The 26,939-nt window shown below is 58.7% G+C and overlaps 2 protein-coding genes across 11 annotated transcripts in view; both read right to left on the reverse strand.

Moving 5' to 3' along the window:
• The window catches only part of PHRF1 (PHD and ring finger domains 1), a 28,743-nt gene extending 12,298 nt beyond the window's left edge, over positions 1–16,445 (reverse strand). For 7 of the 10 annotated variants that reach the window (XM_029207118.1, XM_029207117.1, XM_029207112.1 and 4 more), the window contains exons 1-7: positions 16,276–16,443; positions 14,299–14,379; positions 12,569–12,684; positions 12,172–12,270; positions 8,487–8,701; positions 7,428–7,511; positions 5,702–5,820 (exon numbers count right to left, since the gene is read on the reverse strand). In XM_029207118.1, coding sequence (XP_029062951.1) covers positions 5,702–5,820; positions 7,428–7,511; positions 8,487–8,701; positions 12,172–12,270; positions 12,569–12,662 — 611 coding nt within the window. In that variant the 5' untranslated portion in view covers positions 12,663–12,684; positions 14,299–14,379; positions 16,276–16,443. Of the gene's footprint in view, positions 1–5,701; positions 5,821–7,427; positions 7,512–8,486; positions 8,702–12,171; positions 12,271–12,568; positions 12,685–14,298; positions 14,380–16,275 lie in introns of all 10 variants that reach the window. The other 3 variants (XR_003791355.1, XR_003791354.1, XM_029207119.1) reach the window with 3 other exon arrangements.
• A 7,638-nt stretch (positions 16,446–24,083) lies between these two features.
• Positions 24,084–26,781, reverse strand: RASSF7 (Ras association domain family member 7). The gene is made up of 6 exons (XM_029208602.1): positions 26,725–26,781; positions 26,030–26,160; positions 25,158–25,870; positions 24,850–24,978; positions 24,692–24,773; positions 24,084–24,609 (listed from the first exon to the last, which is right to left on the reverse strand). The coding sequence occupies exons 2-6, from the start codon at positions 26,151–26,153 to the stop codon at positions 24,578–24,580; spliced, it is 1,080 nt and encodes a 359-aa protein (XP_029064435.1). The 5' UTR covers positions 26,154–26,160; positions 26,725–26,781; the 3' UTR covers positions 24,084–24,577.
• Positions 26,782–26,939: the final 158 nt, after the last annotated feature.

Genomic DNA, 26,939 nt, shown 5'->3' on the forward strand with positions numbered 1-26,939 from the left:
TCTGGAGGGACAGAGCTAAGAGAGCGGCAGCTGGACCCTGACAGCGGCGGGGTGGCAGCCACCATCTTGGGAGGCCAGTCTCCGAGGAACTAACACCCCGCACGGCAGCGCCACCCAACAGCGTCTGCTTTTCAGTTGCTGGAGGAGCCACCGCTAGCATGGGCCGCCGGTGCCGGAACCCTCCAAACTCCATCCCAGTGTCCGAGATGGCACCGAGCCAGGCCAGGTGGAAACTAGCGCCAAGCCCACACTGAACACCCGAGCCCAGGCTGGACTCGGCTTTGAAGCCGCGTGCTGCTCACAGCCCTGCCCTGCGTGAGGGTCCAAGACAGACCCACAGGGCGAAGCTTGCCCCGACCCCCTGGCTGGACCTCACCCGAGCACCCCGGGGACGGACGGCGGGAGGCTGCTCCTCCTGGGACGCGGCAGGCTGGCACCAAGGACCAGGGAGCACCCAGAACCCCAACTAGGTTTCAGCCTGAGAAGATCCTCCAGGATGTGGTCTCAGGAACAACATCCAAGAACTGAGTGGCAGCTTCTGACAGTGTCCCCAGGATCGAGCGCGGTTCAACCCTGTTCTCGCCACCAAGCCCCAGGGCCTGGGAGCGGAGGCTGGCGGGGGTGACAGGCACCCCGCCCAGCCAGTCTGCACTCACTAGTCCCTCCACGGAGGAGATGGCTGAGGGCTCAAACCCAGAAGAGCCCCATGATCGCCCAGTAGGACCAGCCTGCAGCGCTCACTTGAGCACAAGGATGACCTCCTCCCACCAGGAGAGCCACAGCCATGCGGCACAGAGAGGTCCTCCCTCGAGAATAAATACCGCTACATAAAACACAAATGGGGGAACTCCATGGCGGTCCAGTGGTTAGGACTTGGCAATTTCACTGCCAGGGTCCGGGTTCAATCCCTGGTCGGGGAACTAAGATCCCAAAAGCCACGGAGCACGGCCAAAAAAAAAAAACCAAGGCAAAACCCCCCACAGATAATCTGTACCTTGCTTCATATAACAGTGAAAGAACCTGGCATATTCATGTATCTATAGACAGGCTTGTGAGCTACTCATTTAAAAATGAGGAACAGGGCTTCCCAGGTGGCACAGTGGTTAACAATCCGCCTGCCAATGCAGGGGACACAGGTTCGAGCCCTGGTCTGGGAAGATCCCACATGCTGCAGAGCAACTAAGCCCGTGCGCCACAACTGCTGAGCCTGCACTCTAGAGCCCGCGAGCCACAACTACTGAAGCCTGTGCTCTAGAGCCCGTGCTCCGCAACAAGAGAAGCCACCGCAATGAGAAGCCCGCACACTGCAACAAAGAGTAGCCCCCACTCGCCGCAACTAGAGAAAATCCACGCGCAGCAACCAAGACCCAACACAGCCCAAAATAAAAAATAAATAAATTTATATTAAAAAAAATTTCAGTTGCATCTCCCATTATTAAAGAAAAATGAGTAACAGTGATCTTAGACTTGTAGACTTGTGACTTTAGTTGAAAGACTTAACTGTAAGAAAATTTAGCTAATGGCAAATATTAGCAGTGAGGATATTCAGAAGCATACGAATCACTATATTTTTTATCAGTTTTAATGTTTTAGGTCTATCACAATTTTTATGTACTTGTTTTATCTGTTAAATTCAAGCACATAAAAAAAACAAATAAGTTTATAAATATACTTTACAACAAAAAATATTTTTGATGAAGCTGCAAAAATCCCCGAGTCACTGTTAAAACTACTAAAATTGGGGCTTCCCTGGTGGCGCAGTGGTTGAGAGTCCGCCTGCCGATGCAGGGGACACAGGTTTGTGCCCCAGTCCAGGAAGATCCCACATGCCGTGGAGCGGCTGGGCCTGTGAGCCATGGCCGCTGAGCCTGTGCGTCTGGAGCCTGTGCTCCGCAACAGGAGAGGCCACAACAGTGAGAGGCCCGCATACTGCAAAAGCAAACAAACGAACAAACAAACAAAACACTACTAAAATTGAAACAATTTTTTCTTGGCCACACCATGCGGCATGTGGGATCTTAGATCCCTGACTAGGGATTGAACCTGACCCCCTGCACTGGAAATGTGGAGTCTTAACCAATGGACCACCAGGGAACTCCCTGAAACAGAACCTGATATAAAGAATTAACATAATCAAGGATTGTAGGCTCAGACAAGGCAATCCCAAGAAAGAACTGAGCTGGAGGTATCACCCTCCCTGACTTCAGACTATGCTACAAAGCTACCGTAATCAAAACAGTACAATACTGGCTCAAAAACAGACACACATAAAAATGAATCAGAAAAGAGACCCCAGAAATAAACCTACACTTACATGGTCAATTAATCTACAACAAAGGACGCAAGAACATACAATTGAAGAAAGACAGTCTCTCCAATAAGTGGTGCTGGGAAAGCTGGACAGCTTCATGTAAAAGAATGAAATAGGACACTTTCTCACACTGTATACAACAATAAACTCAAAATGGATTAAAGACCTAAACGTAAGATTGGAAACTATAAAACTCCTAAAAGAAAACAATAACAGAACACTCTTTGACATAAGTCACAGCAATATTTTTGGGGATCTGTCTCTCAAAGCAAAGGAAATAAAAGCGAAAATAAATGGGACCTAATTAAACTTTAAATCTTAACTTTTGCACAGCAAAGGAAACACTGACAAAACGAAAAGACTTCCTGAATGGAAGAAAATATTTGCAAATTACATGACCAACAAGGGATCAACATCCAAAATATATCAACAGCTCATACAACTCAATATCAAAAAAAGTGATTAAAACATGGGCAAAAGACAGCAGACATTTTTCCAAAGAAGACATACAGATGGCCCAAAGGCACATGAAAAGATGTTCAACATTGCTAATCATCAGAGAAATGCAAATCAAAACCACAGTGAGACACCACCTCACACCTGTCTGAATGGCTTTCGTCAAAAAGGGCACAAATAGGGCTTCCCTGGTGGCGCAGTGGTTGAGGGTCCACCTGCCGATGCAGGGGACACAGGTTTGTGCCCCAGTCCAGGAAGGTCCCACATGCCGCAGAGCAGATAGGCCCGTGAGCCATGGCAGCTGAGCCTGCGCGTCCGGAGCCTGTGCTCCGCAACGAGAGAGGCCACAACAGTGAGAGGCCTGCGTACCGCAAAAAAAAAAAAAAAGACCACAAGTAACAAGTGTTGGCGAGGATGTGCAGAAAAGGGAGCTCTCTTGCACTGTTGGTGGGACTGTAAATTGGTGCAGCTGCCATGCAGAGCAGTATGGAGGTTCCTGAAGAAACTAAAACTAGAACTACCATATGATCCAGCACTTCCACTCCTGGGTACTTAACTAAAGAAAATGAAAACACTAATTCAAAAAAATACATGCACTCCAGTGTTCACAGCATTATTCACAAAAGCCAAGATATGGAAGTAACCCAAGTGCCCATGAACAGACAAATGGATAAAGAAGAAGTGGTGTACACAAACACACACCCTCAGCCATAAAAAAGACTGCAATTCTGCCATTTGCAAAAACATGAATGGACCTGGAGAGTGTTACGCTTAGTGAAATAAGTCAAAAGAGAAAAACAAATACTCTATGTTATTGCTTATATGTGTAACGTAGAAATGAAATAAATCACCGTATATAATAAAACAGAAACAGGCTCAGATATAGAGAACAAAGTAATGGTTAACAGTCAGTAGAGGGGAGTCGGGGAGCAAGACAGGGGTATGGGTGGGATTAAGAGATACAAGCTACTCTGTACATAATAAGGTACAAGGATACACTTCACAGCACAGAGAAGTAGAGCCAATGTTTTATAATAACTTTAAATAGAGCATAACTGATAAAAATTTTGAATCACTGTGTTGTACACCTGAAACTAATATAACTCTATAAACCAACTATACCTCAATTTAAAAAAAAATGCATGCTATGTTCCACTCAATTTTGTTATGAACCTAAAATTGCTCTGAAAAATAAAATCTATTAAAAAAAAAAAAAAAAAGGACTGTAGGCTCCATTTAAAAGCTTAAGGGTGTGGGGGGGCTTCCCTGGTGGCACAGTGGTTGAGAATCTGCCTGCCAATGCAGGGGACAGGGGTTCGAGTCCTGGTCTGGGAGGATCCCACATGCCGCAGAGCAACTGGGCCTGTGAGCCACAACTACTGAGCCTGCGCGTCTGGAGCTTGTGCTCCACAACAAGAGAGGCCGCGATAGTGAGAGGCCCGCGTACCGTGATGAAGAGTGGCCCCCACTCACCGCAACTAGAGAAAGCCCTCGCACAGAAACGAAGACCCAACACAGCCGAAAATAAATAGATAAATATTAAAAAAAAAAAAAAAAAAAAAAAACGCTTAAGGGGGGAACTCCCTGGCAGTCCAGTAGTTAGGACTCGGTGCTTTCACTGCTAAGGGCCCGGGTTCAATCCCTGGTCAGGAAACTAAGATCCCACAAGCCACGCAGCAAGGCAAAAAGGAAAGAAAAAAAAAAGGGATAAAAGCTTAAGAGAAAATCGAGGCTTTGTGAGTGAAAGCTCCGACAGCCTCATCCAGGGCTCCCCAGCGTCCTCAAGGCCACTGGAAGGCACACAGGCTCGTCTGGCACAGGGAACCCAGGCCAAGAAGGCAAGGCTGGTGACGAGGGCCAGGCCAGGCCAAGGGGTGTGGCGGCCAGTACCAGGCCTCTCCTTCCCACCACGTGTGGGCTCTCAGGCAGCATCCAGCTGTCCCAGGCCCCTCCTTCTCAGGCCCCGAGCAGCCACCATCACTGGGGAAAAGGGTGCAGTCTGCGTGTGAGCAGCGTTCTGAATGCTGCCACCCCCGTGGCCTCACTCGGTCATGGAGTGTGACAGCAAGAGCCGTGAGCTGGACACACGGGTCTGCAGGTCACCCAAGGCTCTGCTTCTGCCCTCCAGCCCCAGACCGACAACAGGCTAGAGGGGACCCGCTCAGACATGGCCAACTTCCGGGACTCCAAAGGGGCAAGGAGCAGCAAGGTCAGGCAACCGTGTCACCAAACACGGATGCAGGCTGAGACTGGTGAGAAAGGAGGGAGGAACGCATTGCATTCTCAGCCGTGTGAGCACCGAGGGCGGGGCTCGGAGGAAGGTGGGAGATGCTGCCAGGCCTGGGGAGGGTGACCTGCTGTCTCAGTGCAGGGAGGTGGCAGGTAGTGGGCCCCGGTGGGCAGCCCAGGCAGTGTCTGCATTGGGACAAGAACAGGCCCCACAGGTGCCCGTCCTCCAGGGCTTGTGCTGCTCCAGCACAAGGAAAGGGCCTGACGAGAAGCAGGGGACCCAATGGTGTTGCGGAATGACAATGAAAGGGGCTCCACGGACACAGGGGTGGCTGGCAGCCTGGCTGGAAGCGCGTCCCACTGTCCTGCCGTGTGAAGCTGCCCTGGCCCCTGGCCTCGCACAAAGGGTGGGTCCTGCTCGTGTCCGCCCCCGGCCCAGCCAGCCCACACCCCCATTTCTTGCCTCTCCCCCTCGTCCTGAGATACTAGGTACATCTCTGCAAGCGGCCTCAGGATATCGTCTGGAAACAGGTGGAGGATATAAACAACGATGGGGGGGGACGAAGCATGCGGAGCCCAGGACGCAGCAGACGACCCTCGGGGGGCAGGTGGCACTGAGCACAAACACAGCTGGGCAGGTCCCTCTAGCGGGTCAACAAGACCAGCTCTGAGCCGAGCTCAGGGCACCCAACGGGAGGGGCTCACCCAGCGTCGCAGCCGTCGCAGAGCAGCAGACGGTCCTCCCGGTCGCTCCTGCCGCACACCCCACAGAAGGTTGGGTCTTCATCCTCGTCCTCCCCAAGCCTGGCGCTCTCCACTGGGATCTGGGGACAGGACAGCATGCTCAGCACATGGCAAGAGGGACCCAAACCCCAGAGCCGTTTATGTCACGGTTTGCAATGGACCCAGAGCAGATTCACACGGGCTCCATGGGCCCAGAGGTTCTGAATTAACAAGCACCAGTGACTTTTGTTTTCTAACCATCTCAGGGTAGTTAGCCCTGAGAAAAAAAACGATTCAACAGAAAAAGTCTGACCCACAGAAGGGCCCCAGAGCGGAGTGGCAGGTGAGACAGCCAAACATGAGGGCTACGCTGCATGGACCACGCGGGTGGAGAACAGGGAAGCGCCGGGCTCTCGTCCCCCGAGAACTGTCCCAGGACCAAGCAAAGCACAGAAACGTGACTGCCAAATGACACTCAAACATGCGCTGCCCCATGACGATCACAGCTACTCCTCATCGCTGCCGCCAGCCCGAGCCACCTCCACAGGCTGCCTCGGTCTCCTGCCCATGAGTCCCACTGAGAAACAGCCCCTGCAGCTCACTTCCCCACGGGTGACTCGCCTGAGCCACACTCTCTGCCTTTGTTCCTGCACCAGCCAGGGACTCGGGACCCTCCCGCGGCCTCCTGGACTCTGTGCTGGGTCTGAGCCGCTCTCGGATCTCCTCCAACTGGACCTGCTGGCGTGTAAGTGGGCCCTCCACCCACCTCCCCTTCCCACACAGGAGGCGCTCGGGGCCAAGGACTCAAGAGGCAGGCACTCAAGGAAACAGAGCTTGCCTGCAGGGAATCTGCCAGCGCTCCCCAGAGACCTCGGGCAGAAGAGCAAAGCGCCCAGGGCAGGCCACAGGAGGCTCCACCAGCAGGACGGGACGGGAGCTGCCGGCCCCGGCAAAGACTCCAGGAGAAGTCTGCTCACCCAGAGCCGGAGTCCTCACACGTCCCTGGCTCCGCAAATAAAAAGGCACATCTGCGGCTATAAGACTCACTGAGAAGATGTAAGGCAAGTCTCTACGAGTCTTTCTTTTTCTTCTTTTTGGCCGAGCCGTGTGGCTTGCAGGAACTTCCCCGACCAGGGACTGAACCCAGGCCATGGCAGTGAAAGCGAGGAAGCCTAACCACTAGGCCACCAGGGAACTCCCTCAACAAATCTTTCTAATGCTGCTCCTCAACAGAAGACGACGTATGGAGGCCTCCCAGTCCCCAAACAGCAGGTGAGCAAAAGCACGCTTTCAAGAGCAAGGAAAACACCTTGTCCCCAGCCCTCGTGCTCCTGCCACGCGCCTTCCGAAGTCTGGTTCCGAGAGAGCTGGCCCCCTCTCCCAGGTCTGGGGTCCACACCCTGACCTTCCCGGCCTGCTGTGGCTGCCGTGGCTCAAGAGGAGAGAAGCTCGGAGATGCAGAAAAGGCGTGTGGGAGTGGAGAGGAGGAAGTCTGGGAAACCGCTCCCATGCAGAGCCCAGGCTGGCCGGGCACACGGCACCACCTCCAGCACCGGGTTTCACGTTCATGGCCGCAAACGGCCTTTTAGTCGATTTCTAAAACACACGTAACTAATATTTCAGGAAAGCAACTTGCCTTTTGAAGGCATGTTTTCCCATGAGATGGGGTGGACCAATGTAATACACAAAAGGGGGCGCCTACACTTACCTTCTTCAAGATTTTACCGCCAAATTGAGCTCGAATACAAATACATTTAAATATAGTTCGATCAACTGGACAGGAATTGGCATTCTGTAAGAAAGAAAAATCATACTTCAACCTTATAGAATGACTTTCACTATTAATACCATCTGAAAATAATTTCATTTAGAAGTCAAGACTTCCTTTTACATTAAAAATCTAATTTGCAGAATGCCTGTGTAGGCTAGGCCCTGTGCTAGGCGGCTGGGGATACAGCGGTGAAGAAAAGAGATAGAAATCAAATCCCTGCCACGTGGGGCGGTTCTCTTGGAGGGCCAGTCAGTGCTAAGAAGACAAGAGGAGGGCAAGGGGTGGCGGGACAGCTGGGTTACTGGCCAGCAAGCAGGGGGCGGAGGAGAAGAGGCTGGGTGCTTGAGGCAACGCCGTTACTGTCACCCTCGCTGGGTAAGGGCAGGCACGGTGCGGCGAGACCTGCCGCGTTCCCGGGGTCCGAGTTGGTGAGGGTGGGAATAGAAAAGAATCAGGCAGGGCCGCTGGTCCTCGAGGACGGTGAAAGGCACGGGGCTGTGGGCCACGCGTCCTTTGACTCATTACTTCTTTGAGGTTTTTCACAAAGTTCAGAAAGTAGGGAGGGGGCAGTGCTTCTAAAGCTCACCCTGCAACACTGCACCATCTGGTGAACCCCATGTGCTTTTACTGCTAATCACACGACTCAGGCTTTCCTGGGTCTATGAGGTGACCCCTCAGCACGTAAGCACCGGCCAACTCGGCCTGAGCAGGCTGCCCCTGGGCCACTAAGGATTTCTGGTCCCCGAGGGGCACCGGCCCATAAACAACCCTCCTGATCCAGCGCTCCACGAGCATATCACCCCACAGCGGGCTTCACCGACCACCCCGAGGGCCTAGAGCTCGAACGAAGCAGAGATCAAGCTCAGACGCCACCTGGGGCTCCAACTCCTGTTGTAGAGCAGAGACCCAGACCCTTGAGAGGCCGGCCACAGGCTGGGTCACACACACACAGAGGCTAGCCCGAAGGGAGGAAGTGCCCGAAGAGAAGCCACGCACCTTGGACCACTCCACGATGCAATCGAGGCAGAAGTAGTGGGCACAGCTCTCGGGGGTCCCCACAGCCTGGTCCCCGAGAGCGTTAAGACAGATCGGGCAGCTCTCCAAATCATCATCAGAGTTCAGTGCACCGCGGGCTTCCAGCGCCCCCCGAGCAGCCGCTGCCGCTGCTAGCGGGTCCGCACCGTCGCCCTCTTCCTCGGAATCCTCGGAACCTTGACGAAGAGGCAATGTTACAAGTCCACAAACCGGAGTACAGGAGGCATGCAGGCCGCAGCCGCACTCGGGTGAGCAGGGTCCCGAATCCCACACACGAGGGACAGACCCACTCCTGCAGCCCCACCAGGACAGATGTCACCGGGCATTTTAACCCGAAGCTGCTTCCAAGCTCAGGGGACACCAGCCCCACCCCCCCAACTTGGAGCCGAATCAGAACCCTCGTGAGGCAGGCAGCCTCCAGGGGCCAGCCCGCCTCTCGGCTCAGTGCAGTGGCCTCCAGAGGGTGCCACGTGCCGTCAACACCCTTCTCAAAACAGTGTCAGTGAGCCACGGCCCTCAGGAAAGGCCTCTCCTACAGGTCTTTCATTTTTCTTGCTTCAGGGATTAGAGAGCATAAATTCCTAACCCAGCAAGCTGGCCACAACAGTCCTGATCAATTTCTGAAAGCTTCTGAAGCTGGGGTTAGGCCAGCAGAAAAGGAAGGAGACACTTGCAGTTCACCAAGGCAGAGTCAACAGGTGCATTAGTTTTCTCTCCCCACTGAACTCCACTGAAATAACGCTACTTCACATGGACAAGAGAAGCAGGCTAGGGGTGTGGCAGGCAGGGTTCTTACACACCCCTGAGACCCTGCTGTCTCAAGGCAAAGGGAAACTAGAACATAACCAAATGAGCTCTTTAAAAGCAGTTTTCTCTGGCTGGTTGTAGAACGTTGCGGCCTATCCACTGAGGGGTGGTTCCCAGGAGCTGAGTGACGACGGCCTCCCCTGGCAGCCGGCCAGAGACAGGACTGGAGCCCCATGCCCGCAGGGATCTGAAATCTGCTGACAAGCCGTGACCCTGGGGAGCACCCTGAGCCTCAGATGGGAACGGCAGCCCTGTGACCCTTGATGTCAGTCAGGTGAGAACCAAGCAGAGGACCGGCCACCGGTGTCTGGACTACAGACCCATGGAACCACTGAGCACGCGGTCCTCAGCTGCTGTGTTCGTGACAATCTGTTACAAACCAAGAGAAAACTAACAAAACTGGTGTCCACAAAATTTTGGAGAATGACTTTGCTCAGCTTCCTGCCTGGCTAAGGGCGTGGAGGCTGAAGGATCTGGTTCTTCCTCCGGAATTCCAGAAGGCTCAGGAACTGAAGGGAAGGCAGAGAGCTGGCCATCTGAGGGCCACCTGACCCCTCCGCGGTGTCCCACCCACGGAGGACGCCTCTGAAGTGCCTGAGGGGCAGCGACCACCAACGGAGAGGCGGCTAAAGACACAGGCAGGTGCCAAGACCCTGGGCCACCCGCCTCCTCACCCCGTCTCAGGGGCGGCCGGACCAGGCCCCAACCAGACGAAGAACCAGGCCAAAGGAGGTGCAGACATGGGTGCCAGCCCGGCATGGCAGCTGGCAGCACAGCACGCCTGGGAACCCAGCGCAGGTGAGGGCACGGCTCACACGAGGAGGGCAGGACCACACTGGAAAGAGCTGGGAGCAACTGAGATGAGGCCAAGTAGGGAGGGGCTGCGAGCTGAGCACACCAGGACGCATGTGCACCGCCTGGAGAGCGGGCTGAGGCAGCGGGTCAGAGTCCCAAGTCCTCATGCTTCATCCTAAGACTTGAACAGATAATACCTATCTAAAGTTGAAAACTGAGCAAACAGCGACACAAGCAAGTGACTTTCAGGAATCAACACTAGCGCAGGAAAAGCAAAAAGATGAGTAGAAAGAGCTGCGGAGAGAAGGGGGACGTGGCAGATACCAGGCCCGTAAGGATGCAGGTAACTCCCTTTGAAGACACTACGTTTGAGACCTCTTAAATTCTCACCAGCCACAGAGATACGCTCCTTGCCTGTGAGTTTCACTGACCGGCGCGGAAAACTAGGGGTGTCTGGTGGAGTTTTACTGCCCATCAGCTATGGCCGTGGCCTCCAGGTGCCTGCCCGCCACTGGGCACCTCCTCATCACCCGCGGGCCTGCTGGGCACTGGGCTCTACGCCAGCTGTCCCTGCACGGCACTCCCCACCAGCCCATGTCCCCCATTACCCGGCTAACCCTCCTGCCCTTCAGATCACAGCTTAGATGTGTCTTTCTGGAAGCTTCTCCTCACCAGCCCAGGCCCACAGGGGCTGAGGCCTCCCCATTCCCATGACGTCCCCGTAAACACACTCTTGGCATCTATCACCTGACCTAACTGCTCCTTTACACCGTTGTCTCTGCTGCTAGGCAGTTAGCTCGGGCAGAGAGCCCCGGCTGGGCTCCCGCCTGCCCTCCAGCCTGCAGCCCCCGTCCTCTGGCCTTCAGTAGAGCCTCAAACCTCTGCTCGAGGGATGAAGTGACAAAGACCTGATGTCCTCTGCCTCCAGCCTGGTCAAGGCCACATGCCTGTGCCCAAGCCCCAAGCCCATCTGCAGAAACAAGCGAAGAGCCACAACGTGACCTGCAAACTCAGCACAGAGCTTCACGTGCCTGCACAGAAGTCAAAATCTAACTCTGGAAGAATATGTCACCAACACACGCGCGGTAGCAAACTCACACTGATGTGCTGTGTCAGTGTTCTTCCTTCACAAGCACTGTCCCACACGTGAGGGGTTACCTTTCTGAAACATTCTAATGTTCATAAACACAGGAGTCCAAGGACTGTGATAAAAAGACTAGGCAGATGCTTCAGGACCACACACGTCCTGAGTGGATGGCTGTTGTCAGAAGGAAAAGAGCCGTAAGCCAAGCTTCCAAAGCCCGGTGCCACATGGGGAGGGGGCTGAGCACGCCTCCCTCTGAGGGGCTGGGACAAGGCAGTCCAGCCTGGGGACCCCACAGGACACGTACCAGCCAGGATGCCCGGGAAGGCCAGGGAAGGAGGTGCCGTGAGGTCCTCAGGCAGCACTATCTCCCCGTGCAGGAGTTCAGAGGCACAAACATCAAGCAATGTAAACAACCTGGGAATTTCTTAATAAAGTCATTCCGTGCATCTGCCAGTTCTCTCAGGGGTTCCATCAAGAGCGAGAGAAGGAGCCACAGGAGGCACCGCCATCCTGCCCAGGTGGTCCCTGGGGTCAGGTGGCTCCTTGGTCAGGTGGTCCTAGGTCCCGGCAAACCTCGGCTCATGCTACCCCTGCCCTGCAGCAGGGGCTGGGGGCCTGCTCTGCCCGCAGGTCCAGTCCAGCTGCATTCTCCCTGGCAACGCCCTTCGCACTGCTCCCTGTTCTCAGGCATTTTAACCTCCTGCCGCCACCAGGGAAGAGACCTATCCGCTGTGCCATCAGTCCAAATACATCAAAGCGAGCCAGCTTCCCAGCTGAAGACGAGACCCACTGCAGGGGACTGCCAGACTGCTGTGCTAGGGAGTTTCACCCCCAGTGTTCACAGCCCCAGGTGGCCAGCGCGGTTAAGACAGCAACTTCAACAAGGCCGTTTTATAACAGCAATCCCTGTCACGAGAGAGGGGACACGCGGGGCCGCTCGAACGTCAGCGTTCTCACCAGATCCGTCTTCCAGGTGCCCCTCCTCGTCCTCGCCATCACTGTGCTCAGTGCACGTGTCGTCCTCAGAGCCCCCACTGTGGGCATCACTGCTTTCTTCTAGATGGACAGGTAAACACAGGCCCGGGGGGCAGCGTCATGGCTGAGGCAGGTTGGAAGATGCACAGAGGTGTTCAGAGGACACCTGCCCACAGGGCGCCGAGCACTGCCCCCAGGGATGGGGGGGTGGGGCCGCATGGGGACGTGGGGAGGGAAAAGCAGCATCTTTTGCTCGATTTACATCTGTATTGATTGCATCAAAAATAAACACCAAACAATGTGCCGCTTGTGCACTTGAAGAGCAAAGCATGAACACTTGCTCCCCAGCTCCGTGTGGAGCGGCGGGAGGGCAGCTCACCAGCATCGCTGGTCAGGGTGGCAGGACGGAGTCTCGGGTGGCCATCGGGCCCCGGGCTTCGGTCCACAAGCTCGTCCAGGCTGTCGTCATCCATTGCTGGACATTGGAGTTCAGCTCTGAAAGAAACCAGGGTCAAGTAATTCCCCGCTGTCCCAAACGTTATGTAAAGCTCCCTGCCGAGAGAGCAACAGTCACTCTCTACACGTCACGTCCTGGTGACACGTGTCCACCCGTAGCACAGGAGATATAATACGCTCAAAACTGTGCATACACACAAAAGAGACTGGCTCCTATCTACAGAGCCACGTTCAAAGTCAGATCCCAATTTATAACGAACCTAACTGAGCCTCAGACTGGCCATCTTCTTGTTCAGTCAGACACCTACCACACCTCAACACTCCCCAGGTACCACGAGGCCAGGCTTGAAGGAAATGGCTTATCACAAGCTGAGGCAAAGCAGCGCTTTCAATGGGGGATGGTCACCAGAAGGCCCCGGTGCCAAGCAGGGCCCTCTCCCTGCACTCCCCTGGCACTTCCCTCTCAGCCCTGGCTGGCCAGCCCAGGCTCCACGCACCTGACTATGGCTGGGAGGCCAAGGTACCAGCTGAGGTTCCTCTGACCTCGCCCCAGTGCATCCACAGGGCACCGCCAAGTCACCTGACTGCCCGGGAGCAGCACGGGGCCACAAGGAGCAGAGGTCAGGTTCTGCCTCTTGGCTGCCAAGTCCACCTGCTCTTGGGCTCCTGATCTCCAAGTGGGGATGCCTGTCGTGCCTACTCTGCAAGGCCACTGCCAGGATAACACAGAAGATCTAGACCAATGACCTCACAGACATAGTGGGACACAATTACCCTCCCACACCAGGGCCTCTGACTTTGGTCTCCAAATAAGGGCTCCTTTCCCATCAGTGCTACTCACTTCCCAAGTGACCCCGAGAGGAAACACCTCAATGACACACAGTGAGGAAACACTGCCCCCATCCAGGTGGCACAGTGTGCTTCCAACCAAGTCCAGTCTACACGGTCAAAGGAAAGGGGTCACAGGAAAGAACGGAAGGCAGAGGCGCAAAACAAGAACCAGGGGCAGGGGGTTAGGCTGACAGCAGCGTGCCCAGAAGCCAGGAAAGGCTCTCATTCCTGGATCCTACATGCAGGCTTCTCTCCCATGGGCTGTGGGCCACACACTGTGTATTACACATGCATCACAGAAACAAGGGAACGGGCCGTCACTACCACCATCGTACAGATGCTCCCAAAGAATGATCCCCTGATGGGGCTGAGGCCAGGTTCAGACCCCGGAACGCCTCACTCCCCATACAAAGCCCGATTCTGGGACGATGCTCTCTAAAATAGCGAGGGTATGTCAATGTCATGAAACTGCCATACGATGCTTCTACTGAAAGCAGTCAACTGAAATTTTTAACCCCTGAAAGCCACCACCTTTCTTCTACCTAACATGCCAAGGTTAAGAAAATCAGCAACAGTCCTACTCAACTTAAGGGTCTGCACCCCACTTCTTGGTGAGTCAGCAACACAGCAGGGACCTTCCCTGTCCTGTACCCACATCCTGACCATGTCTTCTGCTGGAGACGCACAGACCATGGTGCCACTGTCCGTCCAAAGGGATGACACTTTTCCCCTGAGCATGATGGCTGCAGCCCATTGCAGGTAAGAAGACCTATTATCCTCTGGCTATAGCTGTCATTCTGGGACACCTGCTCTCATACTTACCCTGCCCCTACTGTGTGCAGCACGGGTCCTGCCCTGGAGAAGCACAGCCTATGAGGGAGGTAAATACTCACACCCAGGAACCTACCGAGGAAAAAAATCAGAAAATGTAACCCCCCAAAGAGACAAAAGAGCACAGCCAAGAACAGTTCACACGCAAAAGGTCAAAAGCACAAACAAATAACCCCTGGCCTCTCCCTTGGCGACTGAGACCTAGGCCTGCCTGCCAGGGGCAGTGGCAGGGCCTGGCTCAGAGAGCTGTAGGAGGTCAGTGCGGCCACGATGGGGTCTGGCTTGCCTGAGACACCAACTCCGGAATCAGGATGACTGACTCCCCGTGTCCCTGCACCTGTGGGGATCAGTCCCGAGAGCCCTGTGCTTCTCCATCACAGCTGCGAGGAGAACCTCCAGGCCTCCCGACAACCCTCCCTTCCTGCATCATCGTACACAGTAACTTCTGGCAGCGCCCAGGGAAAAGACCCGGCTAGCCTCTGAAGGTGCTTTCCAGGGCAAGCGCTGTGCGACCACGAAGGAAGAGACCACCGTTAGAAAGCCCCGGCCCCCCCTCTTCCTCTGTAAGGAACCCTGCACTCAGAACACTGTGCGAGTGGGACCCTGGCTTAGCACCTACTGGCCCCACCAGCAGCCCCAGCTCAAACACACCTGCTCAGATCCACCATCCCCACCTCTGCTCATATGTCCCAGACCAATGGCCAGGAAGCCCTTTCTGCGGGAAAGCCCACAGCCCCCCGGCTGCTGGCCGCCTTCGGCAGCGCCCGCAGCACTGTGGTGCTCCTGCCGAGCCTTCAGATTTAAGAGAACCTGGGGAAAAATTTAAACCAGAAAGAGTATTTCCCTCTCTTTTCAAATTCAGGGACTCAAAGCACCTGCGATCCCAACCATCACTAAGGAACCAAAAGACCTTCCGGTGTGGTCACCGGCAGCTATGCCAGGACCAGAACCTGACTGCCCATCACCAGGCCCTGAGCAAGCCTGCCCGGTCCAACGTCTCACACGGGGCCAACTCTCAACTTTCGTTCATCGTCTGCCACAGAGGCTACAAGACCTCGAAACTGTAAACTGCAACGGAAGTCAAAAAGCTAGGGCCCAGCAAGGTCTTGGCAGGGTTGAGACAGACACCAAGAATCCATGCTGGGAGGCTGCTAAGAGAACCAAAGCCAGGCTGGCCCTGTCATGGCCTTGCCACCAGCCTGGCGCAAAAAAAGGAACCAGCTGTTGTCATTCTGACACAACATTCTTCTCCTAAGAAAAAATACCGAGTGGTCCAGGGAGAGGGAAGGTGTGCTATGTCCCAAGTCAAACCTCACTTCAGCCTCAGGTTCTGTCCAAGTGACCACTGGCCAAAATGTGGCTCACAGGCTGACTACCACCTTGCTGCTGCAGAAACAAGGTAAGTATATAAACGCCAAAGTTGACAAGAATGTAAAACAATCCTTGTTATTAAAAAAAAAAAACATGGGCCAGGAATCAGGGCTAGGGTTAACACAGTGCCCTGGCTCCGCACTCAGGAGCTGTGTGACGTTGGCAAGTTACTTAACCTCTCCGGGCTCCATTCTATGTATGTAAAACAGGAAGGCCAATACCTAGTCCCGAGAGCCTGCTGTGAAGACTACGTGAGTTAAAGAACGGGAAACCATCCCGTCAACCAAACAGGCCTGTCGAAACACTGGCGAAGCCAATGAAAGCAAAGACGACCAGGAGCTGGGAACGAGTTAGCAAAGGGTCACACTTCGCTCTAGGAAGGCGCCCCCCCGGAAACCCGCCTGCAAGCCCGGGGCCTTCCAGCTTCTGCGCGAGGCCTCCCGCGCCCGCAGGCGGTCACCGCCGCCCGCCAGCCCGGGGCCAGTGCGGCGCAGGCCTCGCACCGCTGTGCAGGCCGCACACAAAGCGCGAGGCGCCCGGGGCGGCCCTCCGGCCGGGGCGCAACAGACACCCGGGAAGCTGCGGCCCAGCACGTACCCGGAACCTCGCGCCCCGCCGGCCGCTACCGGGCGCTCGCCGCCACTGCAGCAGCCGCCGCCCGAACGAGAACCACGACTAGGCCCGAACTTTGCCGCCGCCGCCGCCGCCGCCGCCACCGCCGCCGCCACCGCCACCGCCGCCGAGCGCTCCTCGACCCGGAAGTGCATGGAGCCGGCTTCCGGGGTCCTTCCACCCCGCCCTTGGCGGGAACCACTGGGACCAGGGAGGGGAAGAAAGGCCTGAGGTGGAAGAGAGAGCCGCTCCCTGAGCTTGGGGATCTCGAGGCTTTGGAAACACTGTTTATGCGTTATCACAGTCCAAAGAGTCAAGCTGCTTGGAAGAACTTGAGGTTTCTAAGTTCCTGCCTTTGGGCTGTTATGGGACTGCCCCTCCGTCGGGAAGCTGGTACAGTCCGACCCTCCGCCCGTCGCCCAGGGCGAATGGGAGCGGAAGCCTGGCACACCTAGGGTCCCGCCCCCAGCCAGGGTCCCGCCCCGTGCGATGGCCCCGCCCCCAACCCGGGTCCGGCTCCACGCGGCGCCCCCGCCCCGCCCTCCCGCCACCCCCCTCCCGCCACCCCCCTCCCATCCCTCAGACGCCAAGCGTGAGCTGCGGAGAGCCGTGCCGGGACGGCCTGGTGGCGCTCCAGGGACGAGCAGCTTTGTGCCGTCCGTTCACTCCGACCAAACACTGATGGACCCTCTGCTCGGGCTCCGCCAGGCGCTGAGCACAGCGAGGACGATTCCCCAGTCCCGTGTCCCATCTTGTCCAGACACAATAAACAATGAACGTTGCGAATCACTGCGCCGCGTGGTGTGTGAGAAGCTGATTCGTGCTCTGATAAAAAGGGCAGAGTCCGGGGCTCCGGGGGCAGGAGGACTGGCCAGTGGTAGTTAGCGGGTGAGACGTGATGGCGGAGGGAGCAGCCGTGGGGAGAGCTCGGAGAAGCTGCCGGGACCACAGAAGGGAGGCCCGCGAAGTGGGCCCGGGCGGGGAGCGGCACGGGAGGGTCCTGAGCAGGGTGACAGGCGCTGGCTGATAGGATCCCCCGGGCGGCAGCGGGTGAACAGAATGGAGCAGCGCGGGCGGGCCCGGGGGACCAGTGAGGAGGCCTCTTTGGCCAACCCCCCTTCAGGGACCCCCGTGGTGCCGGCTGGGGTGGGGCAGCTCAGGTGCGGGAAGCGATCCGCTCCTGGTAGATTATGAAGACAGAACCGAGGGGGGCGCGGTTGTTGAAGAGTTGGATGTGAGATGCCAGGTAAAAGGGGAAACCAGGAGGGGTTCCTGGAAGCCAGGGGAAGAAGGCGCATCCAGGTAGACGCCTGTGTGGAGCGAGGTGGGAGTCACCGGTGACCCGGAGGATAGCAGCGCTGGGGGTCGGAGCAGCTGGAGGCGGTTTAACGAGAAGGCGAGCAGAGTGACGGCCGGCGAGCACCAAGCGGGAAACAAAAGTGGAGGCAGCTGGGAAGAAGGCCACCGAGAGAAGGTTGTTTTGTTTTTTCTTTTTACGAGGGGAGAAATAACCCGCGTGCTTACAGGATCCGGAAAAGACTTTGCAGAAAGGAAGAATGGATGGTGCCAGAGAGGTGAGGGACTCTGGAGGGAATCTTCTCTGTGGGCGTGTGTGTGTGTGTGTGTGTGTGTGTGTGTCGCTGGCACAGCATAGTACCTCTTGGGTGTCACTCAGGCCAGGTACCCAAATCCGGACACTTTAGCTCTCAGCGTAAGTATGGATCTTGTGACCTCGGAAGAGTTTCTCAATCCCTCTGTGCCTCGTTGGCTATAAAATAGTGATGTGGAGGGCTGGATGGGTGGGGTCCAGCATGGTAAACACCCTGCACCAGACACCTCCCCCTCCCTCTCAGCTTGGTCTCAGCCAGTGTCGGCCCTTCTGCACACACATGCCTACCTGCCAAAGACCACTAGATATGAGGACACCGCCCAGCAGAGGATCCCAAATCTGGGTGGGTGGGAGCACGCCACTAAAGCTCCTGGGAAGGAATTGGACAAGCAGCTTGGAGCCCCCTTGGAGCGGGATCAGCCCCTCCTACCCTCATCTGCAGCTGCTCTTGGGGCCTGCTGGAAGATTGTCATAATAAACACATGCAGGGCTTCCCTGGTGGCGCAGTGGTTAAGAATCCGCCCGCCAATGCAGGGGGCACGTGTTCAAGCCCTGGTCTGGGAGGATCCCACATGCCGCGGAGCAACTAAGCCCATGCGCCACAACTACTAAGCCCGCGTGCCACAACTACTGAAGCCTGCACGCCTAGAGGCCATGCTCCGCAACAAGAGAAGCCACCGCAATGAGAAGCCCGCACACCGCAACGAAGAGTAACCCCCACTCGCCACAACTAGAGAAAGCCCGCACGCAGCAACGAAGACCCAATGCAGCCAAAAACAAATAAAAAAAAAGAGAGAGAAAAAAACCTGTACCTTGCAGCCCTCACTGGGCCCTGGTGCATGCTGGCACACCCTACTCCTGCCCCTCGCAGGCCCAGGCAGGCCCAGACACAGGATGCATGCTCCTCTCCTCGTGTGCACAGGAGGGTGGAGCTGGACAGGGAGCTCCCTTGGTTCTGTCCAGGCCAGGTCAGCCCCGTCCCCTGCCATCAGTCCTGCACAAACACACAGGGCCAGAGCCGGGGAAAGGAGACAGGCAGGGCTGTGATCCCTAACTTAGGAAGGCAGGTGTATCAGTGTCCTAGGGCAGCCACAACAAATGACCACAGACTGGGGGGCTTAAAACCACAAATTTCTTCTCTCACAGTCCAGGAGGCCAGAAGTCCAAAATCTAGGTTGACAGCTGTGCTTTCTCTGAAATCTGTAGAGGGAATCCTTTGTTTCCGCTTCTGGTTTTTGGTCCTTCAGTCTTCCATGGCTTATGGCAGCATCACCCCAATCTCTGCCTCGGTCTTCATATGGCCTTCCTCCCTGTGTGTCTGTACCTTTCTTAAAAGCACACTTGTCTTTGGATTTAGGACCCACTCAGATAATCCAGGATGACCTCATCAAGCTGCAAAGACCCTTTTTCCAAGTAAGGTAACATTCACAGGGTCTAGGCATTTGGATATAACATAACTTTTTGAGGGACCACCATTCAGTACACTTCAGAGGGTGATAAAGGGTGCATTTGGAACCAGCAGGACTGAGGGGGCACTGCTGGAGGTCGTTCCAGCAGGGCAAGGCAGGAACTGGGAGTCACCCTGATTTTTGGCCTGTCCCTGTCCCCGAATCCCAGACTTCTCCCCTCCAAACCTCTGCCTGTCTGCCCGCCCCCAATCACGCCCAGTCCTGAAGGTGCAGGCCCTGCCCACAGGGGGCCACACCCAACACCCTGCACTTGAACTTCTATACTCAGGCTTCATGCTCCCAAGGTCCCAGGCAGGGTCAGATGTCTCCCTGGAGGCCCACACTCGGCCACCCGGGCAACATTTTTGAAGGAAGAAATGAAATGACCAAGATGGTGGGAAGGGTGCAGGAGGGGCCCACACTGGTTTTGTGGCAACTGGTGGGCTCCAGCCCAGGCTTAAGTGGGCTCCGGGGAGGACAAGAGTGGGGTAGTGGGCTGGGGGGCAGGAGGGCTGCATGAGAGCAGCCGGGGTGGCTGATGCTGAGGAGGTACTGTCCCTGGGCCAAGTCGGGGGCAGAGGGGCCCTTTGTAGCTGCCTGGAGCAGGGAGAATGGGGTCCTCCAGGGAGGGCCAGGCTCTGAGGCAGGTGCCAGAGACTCTGGTTGACTTGAGGGAGGTGGGCAAACGGGAGAGTTCTTGCTTACTTTGGAGGGGACACAAAGGTCTTAAGAGGACCTTAACCCTAACCCTAACTCTCCAGACTGGATGGTGGAGAACAGGAGGGGCTCGGGCACCTCTCTGCCTGATTAGGGGTCCGGATGACCCATGATTCTGCCTCAGGGAGGCTGCGAGGGGAGTGTGAAGAGAAGGGGCCAGGGCCACGACTCCCCTGGCTGCTACCTTGGGGCTACACCAGAAATGGATGACTCCAGGTCTGAAACGCTCCGTTCCCTTGGTTTCTACAAATTTCAATGCCCGGACAGGACAGGTCAGAGGACGGGGGCAAGCTGCCGAGGGCCCTGCGCTCCATGCCGTGGCCCCTCCGGACAGGAGTGACCAGGAGTCCCCAGGGCCGGCCCGCGGGTGTCGCGGGTCAAACCAGGCAGAAGCGGAGCCCCCTCAACGCCAGCCAGGCCGCCCCGGAGTGGGTGCAGGAGGCGCGGCCAGTAGGTGGTCGCGAGGGCACGGGCCGGCTTACGTGTGCCGGAGCCCGGCCTTCCCGGGGAGGGGCCCGGCTCGCGCGGGCCGAGGGTGCTGAAGCGCCCGGGCTGTTCCACCGCCGGGGCCGGCGTGGGTAGCGCCTCGGGTCGTACCACCCGCACCGGCCGGCGGGGGAGCTGCCCCGGGCGCCAGGCGGCGACGCGGCGCCCGCAGGCCCCGCCCGGCAGGTGGCGGCACCGCCCAGAGGCCGACGTGCGGAGAGGAACGCGCCGGCCGCGCCCGCGAGGCGCCGCGCGACGGTGGGCGTGGCGTCCCGTCCCCGGCTCTCACACAGTGGCTGCGGCGCGGCAGGGCGGGCCCGGCTCGGCCGGCCATTGGCTGCGGGACCTGTACATTTGCATACGGGCCGGGCGCGGAGCGCGGAGCCGGCGGGGCGTGAGGGGGCCGCGGCCGCCGCCGAAGTTGGGCAGAAAGCCGGCGACGGCCCCGTGCCGGGGTCGCAGGTGACGCGCGAGGGGTCCCAGGCCGGCGGGCGGGAGCTCGGACCGGGCAAGGGCAGCGGGATCGGACAGCCAAGTTGGAGGGGAGGGAAGGGTCGGGGGCTCGGGACGACCCTTCCGCCCGCACGGCGGTCCCTCCAGGCGCAGGGCAGCCACTGCCCACCGCACACTGCGCTGCTCCGGACCCACTGTGCGTGTGACAGCGGCTGATCTGTCTCTGGGCTGCGCGACCGCCCCGTCCCCTCTGTGACCCTGCAGGGCAGGGGACGGCCACATCGGGTCAGAGGGCGCGCGCCAAGGCGGGTGGTGGGCAAAGGCGCCCCGTGGACTGGGTGTGCTTTTCTGCGACCAGCAGTGGGCTGAGGGAAAACGGGGGACATTCAGGGAACTTCGCTGTCCTCCGCACGAGGGGGCTCAGGTTGGACCAGATGCCCTCTTGGAGGGAACTCTCTTTCCCTTGTGTGTCTCAGGGTGTCAGGATGTGCAGGGTTCCTGGGACAGCCTTCCCGATGTCGCCAAGCTTAAGGCAGTCCTGGGCAGGCACGGGTGCCGGGGTTCGACCCTTGGACGTTGGGACAAGGACCTCCAGAACCAGCCTCTTGAGGGCTACCTCTGAGGACTTCCTTGAGGACAGTGGTGACAGATTTGACTTTTCTGTGCACTCTGCCACTTCAGCGAGGCCGCTAAGGGAGGCGGGGCTCTGAAGACCCTTTTGTGGCACCCCTGACACACCCTCCCAGGGGCGGGGGCTCCTGGAGGCCCGCTTTCCTGTTAGGGATTCTTGAGTTCACCGTGAAAATCCTGTGGTTGTGGAGCCGGCCCAGAGCAGCCTCTGGGCCTGCAGACGCCAGGAGGCCAGCAGCAGGCTCTGTCCCCTCTCCCAGGTGGTGGGGGCTGATGGTTGGGGCAGCCTGGTGGGGAGGTAGGCCTAGTCGGGGCCTTGTGTGGACTCGGACTCCCCTTTGCAGGGACCCTGTCCTAACTGATGGTCGATGTGGCGTGCTGAGTGTCACACCCAGCAGGCTTGGCAGGGCCAGGTTCTGCAGGTGGCAGGGAGGCTGCTGGTGGCTTTGGGGCTGAGAACCAGCAGAGCTGATTTGCTGCCACTGGGTGACGACTTACTCTGGGCAGCCGTCTGTGAACCCTGGTGTTCTCAGCCAGCCCTGGAGGGCCCTGCTGTGCGGGGCGGGGGGCAAGCAGGAACTCTGAGGCCAGTCGGGGCACCAGTGCCTTCCCCCCAACCCAGTCTGGCCCTGCGGAGCGACAGTGAGGATAGCTGCCCGGTACTCACAGCAGGCAGGGCCCTGCCCTGCCATCCACTGGTTTGATGGGAGCTGGGCCTTTCCTCACCTCAGCACATTTCACATCATTGTTTTCAAAGTACAGTTTAAAACTCAAAAGTAAACTTTTCAGCAACTCAAGGATTTGCTTAGTGATCTGAAGCACTTCTGGCAACTTTCGGGGGTTGTGGAATTTTGTTCACCTGGAACAGCCTCAGAGGAAGGTTCTGCCTGAGGACCCTCTCTGAGCTGGAGAAGAGGGCTGTCAGTGTCCTCAGAGGCAGCCTCAGGCCAGGGGCGGGTCCCTGCCAGTGACTTCAGAAGGAACGGGTGTTCCCTGAAAACAGACACGGAGACCAGGGGGCTTAAGTCCGCCCAGTTCTGTGTCTGCCGCCCTTTGGGGATTGGGGAAGCCCACGACACTGGGAAGGGCATGGGCTGGTCCTCCCCTTTCCCCTGTATGTGTAGGGTGGTCCCTGGATGGCACCTGGCCTTGCCCTCTGCTGGCCTACGTGCTCAGCTTGGGAGACGACGCCGTGCTAAGGCTCAGGGCTGGTGCCCAGCGGTCCATCCAACCCTCTGGAGCACAGGTGGGGGCTACAGGTGAAGGGAGTAGGCCCCTCGGACAGTCCCCAGTCCTCCCACCCAGGGCAAGGCCTTACTGGCCCGTGTACTCCAGGCTGCACCCTGTGTGGCCTGTGCTTGGCCCTATCTGGAGTCACAGCTCAGGCAGGAGTGTGGACAGGTGAGGGGATGGGCTGGGGGCTCCACAGAGGAAGCCGGGGCCAGATCCCTTTTGCCACCAGGCCCGTGCAGCCACTCCCATCCCTGCTGCAGCTCAGGCAGGAAGTACCGGCTCCTGGTTACTCCCATAAGCTGTGCGCTTGGTGGTTTCCTTGCTCCTTGCACTCAGGACTTCACGTCCCCTACTGTCGGCCCCAAAGGAAGTGGGGAATGCCAGGCCCGGCTCAGGGGCCACCCCAGAAGAAGGCTGAGTCCATCCCAAAGTTGCCCTCCCCCAAACTAAGCACGAAGACCCCTGTGATCTAGGCTGTCCCGTCCCCTGTTCCTCAATACACATGGCTGCACCCAAGCCTCAGAGCCCCCCAGGTTCTGACCGGCAGAGCTCTCCCATCCCAGCCACAGCTCTCTGAGCTGGGAGCCTGTGGCCCACCCCAGGACCAGGGCTGTGATTTGGACCTCGCCCTGCCCCAATTTCAAGGCTGCAGGCATGCAGCTGAGGCTTCATGCCCACCTGGGGAGTGGAGGTGGGCGGCACACCCTCCAGGGGCCAGCAAATCTCCCTGGGCCTCGCAGACCCAGGAGTCCCCGCAAGCTCTCAGACTCAGGAAACCTGATGGACGGGTCTGGCGTGTCCTCGAGTCCTCATATCCAGGAGCCACCCCAGAGCGGGCAGAGCTTTCTGCTGCTGGTGGGGAGCAGGCCAGAGAGGGAAGCCAGGTGGGGGAGGGGTCCAGACAGAAACCCAGGTCAGTGCTGAGGCTGCTTCAGGCGCCCAGCACCACTCCAACCCCAGGCTCAGGTTGCCAAGGAGAGAAACACCCCCCCACCCCCCACCCCCGCACACCAACAGGGAAGGGCCACCCCCCCAGGGGGTGGGTGGACACAGCAGCCTGAAATGTGAGCCCCTGGGAGCTCCAGCTTTAGACCAACTGATGACTGGTCCCTGGGAAACCCCCATCTCAGGATCTTTGGCTGCTGCCAGCCCCAGGCAGCTCAGGGGACTATGCAGGGACCCCACAGACCCTGCCCATTGCAGCCTTGGGACACACTTAAGCCACGTGGGGCAGTTTATTGAGGTTTTAGTGTCGGGGTAGGAAGGCAGCACACACACGTGTGTGCGCGCACCCTGCACACACACGGACATGGGGAAGGATGCCTCCCACACGCAAGCACATACCTACAGGCTGAACACAGGGTGGTCTGTGCACCTCCCTTCCCCAGCAAGGAGCTGTGGCCTTTGGGGCCTAGTGATTTCTGGGCTGGCCATGCCCCGTGCTTCTCCAGGGGTCTGCGCAGATTTGACAAGGACTAGAGCAAGAGTCCTCAGCCTTCCCCTGCCCACTGCAGCAGAAGCCCTAGGGCTCCGAGGAGTCCCATCTCAGACCCAGGGTACCAGGGCTTCCCACTGCATGGTGGAAGGAGTCCTCTGTGACCCCGAGCTCGCCTTCTGTCATCCAGGCTGGGCTGGCCTTGGCTGCCCTTGCTCATGTCATCAGAGCCCAGGGCTGGGCTGGCACTGGACGTCCACTCTGGGGCGAGAGCTGCTACCTCCAGGAGTTCTGCCTCATGGGGGTGACTGTGGGGAAGACATGGGCTGAGAGGGCTGCGGGGGCCACAGAAGGACCTCATCCCACCCAGAGTGGGGGAGACAGACATACTCTCTGGGCTCAGGCTGGACACTAGGGCTGGACTTGGGGGGGCTCCCGGCAGGGGCTCTTCTCTGGACGGAGGCAGAAGATCCTGTGGGAAGAGCGGGTCAGCTTGGAGCTGGGCTGGGCCTCCTGCCAACCTGGCCACCCTCCAGAACCACTCTGACCTGCGTGCCAGGGGGAGCCCCGTCCGGCCGTGGGGACGGGGACAGTGCAGCCCCCGTCTGCCGGATGAACTGCTGCAGGTTACACTGACGCAGCTCCCGGTTCAGCTCCTCCAGCTCCTGGGCCTGGGCCTAGGGCACACGGGACCCTCAGAGGCACACGGGACCCTCAGAGGCACATGGGACCCTCAGAGGCGCACGGCCGTGGAGCCACACAGCCTCACGCTCTCCCTCGTCTGATCCTGAGACCAACACCCAAATCCACCCTGCGATGGAGGAACTGGCAGGGGTGCGGGGTCCAGCGGGCTCACCTGCAGGGCGTGCTCAGCGGCCTCCAGAGCCCTGCCCACCAGGGCAAGGCTGCCCTGCACCTCCATACTCTGCCGCTCCTGGGCGGCCAGGTCCTGGCGCAGGCGTTCTGCGACAGACGCTGTGGGTGAGGGGGGCCCAGGGGCCTCTGCGGCCATAAGTAACTCGGCCTCCAGGGCGCGGGTCTGGGCGTCCAGGGCCTGCAGCCGAGCGGCATGCTCAGCTGTGGCCGCGCTCAGCGCCTGCAGGCGGGCCTGCCCCTCGTGCTCCCGGGCCTGCTCCCGCCGCAGCTCCTGCTCCCAGAAGGCCTCCTGGCCCAGCTCCGCTGCGTTCCTGCGCACCCTTCGCTCCAAGCCCTGCAGGTCTGCGCAGCAGCCCGGCATTGGTGCTACGGGACCCACAGGCTCAGGGGGCACAGGGCCGGGGGCCAGCCCAGGGAACCCCAGGCTGAAGGTCAGTGCTTTGCAGGGCTCACGGTCCAGTGCTGGTCGAGGCTTTGGGGGAAGGCTAGCTCGTATTGGGCAGCGCTCAGGAGGAGGGCAGCTGTCTGAGGAGGGCCTCCCAGCGAGGCTGGGTCCTGTCCGCCTCAGGACAAACTGGACATCGCTGGCAAACTGTCCACAGGTCGCCTGGGCACCCACGGGACACTCCTGGGGTAGCAGCTGCCGTTCCTTCTCTCTGAGACGCTGCACAAGCACGAAGCGGCCTGTCTGGCCTGGAGTAGGGGGGAGGGGTCAGTCAGCCCACATCCCTTACCGTCTGTCCACCTGGCTTGTGCAGTTGGGGGCAGGCAAGAGGGATCAGCAGCAGCCCCACCCTCCTCGGGGCACCCCAGGTGCACCTGCTGGGCCCATCCGTGCTTCAGGGGACTCACCTATCGCTTGGGCCAGTGCGATGACCACTTCCTGACAGGTGGTCTGCTCTGAAACCCCACAGACCACACGCTGGATGCCATCCACCCACACCTTCAGCTCCATGGCCGCCAGCCCTGAGAGCATCCCTGTCCTGCAGGGAGGGTGAAGGCCACAGGGTCAGGCCCTGCCTGGCCCCAACACAGCCTTGCCCCGCTCTTCCTCCTTGAGGCCTGCCCCTCACCCCCTGAACTGGCTCAGGACTGCTGCCCCTCAGCGTCTGCTGCCCAGCCCCACCTGCAGGCCGCGCATTCCTGGGGGTGGGGCAGCAAAGACCAGTGCCCCCCAAAGGGGGAACCAGTGTGCCCTCCCGCAGCGCTCGGAGGCTTCCCCACTTCTCAGCCTGCTCTCGCCCCGCCCCACTCCCGGAACAAGGCAAATCATTAACCAGACCCAGCCACCTGGCTCGGAGGGTACAGCCCCTCCCGCGGGGCGTCCGCCCGCAGACCTCGGCCCTCCAGACCCACCGCACCCGGCACGGGCGGCCCCTCCCCACTCCCGCCCGTCCCCGCGATCGCCGCGAGGCCGCTGTCCCCGCCTGGGGCGGGTGCAGGTGCGGCGCGGCCCCCACGCCGGCCTGGCTTGCGCCCCTCCGTCGGAATCGCCGTCCGGGGCCGCTCCCTGCGCTCTGGAAGTTCCGGGACCCGGCGCAGCTCACCTGGACGCTCGCCTGCCTCCGGAATCCGGACGCGAACTGGCTGCTGCCAGGCGCCGGGCGCCGCCGCAACCTGCCGCCTACAGCGCCGCGGGAGCGCCCCGGCCCGCCACCCCATTGGCCCACGGCCGGAGAGCCCCGCCCCACACACTTCCATTGGCTCCGCGACGCGCACTGCCCGCCCCATGCCGACGCCCATTAGCCACCTACTCTGAGCC

The sequence above is a fragment of the Monodon monoceros genome, unplaced genomic scaffold, assembly GCF_005190385.1.
Source record: "Monodon monoceros isolate NGI ecotype Baffin Bay Population unplaced genomic scaffold, NGI_Narwhal_1 Super_Scaffold_7, whole genome shotgun sequence".
Classification (NCBI taxonomy): Eukaryota; Metazoa; Chordata; class Mammalia; order Artiodactyla; family Monodontidae; genus Monodon; species Monodon monoceros.

What these genes read in the sequence shown, in the direction of transcription:
- RASSF7 (XM_029208602.1), bottom strand. Translation starts at nt 26,153, where the DNA reads ATGCTCTCAGGGCTGGCGGCCATGGAGCTGAAGGTGTGGGTGGATGGC. An exon ending in CCGCTGAGCACGCCCTGCAG is followed by an intron (nt 24,979 to 25,157) that starts GTGAGCCCGCTG and finishes CGTGTGCCCTAG; the next exon opens with GCCCAGGCCCAGGAGCTGGA. An exon ending in GTCCAGCCTGAGCCCAGAGA is followed by an intron (nt 24,610 to 24,691) that starts GTATGTCTGTCT and finishes TCTTCCCCACAG; the next exon opens with TCACCCCCATGAGGCAGAAC.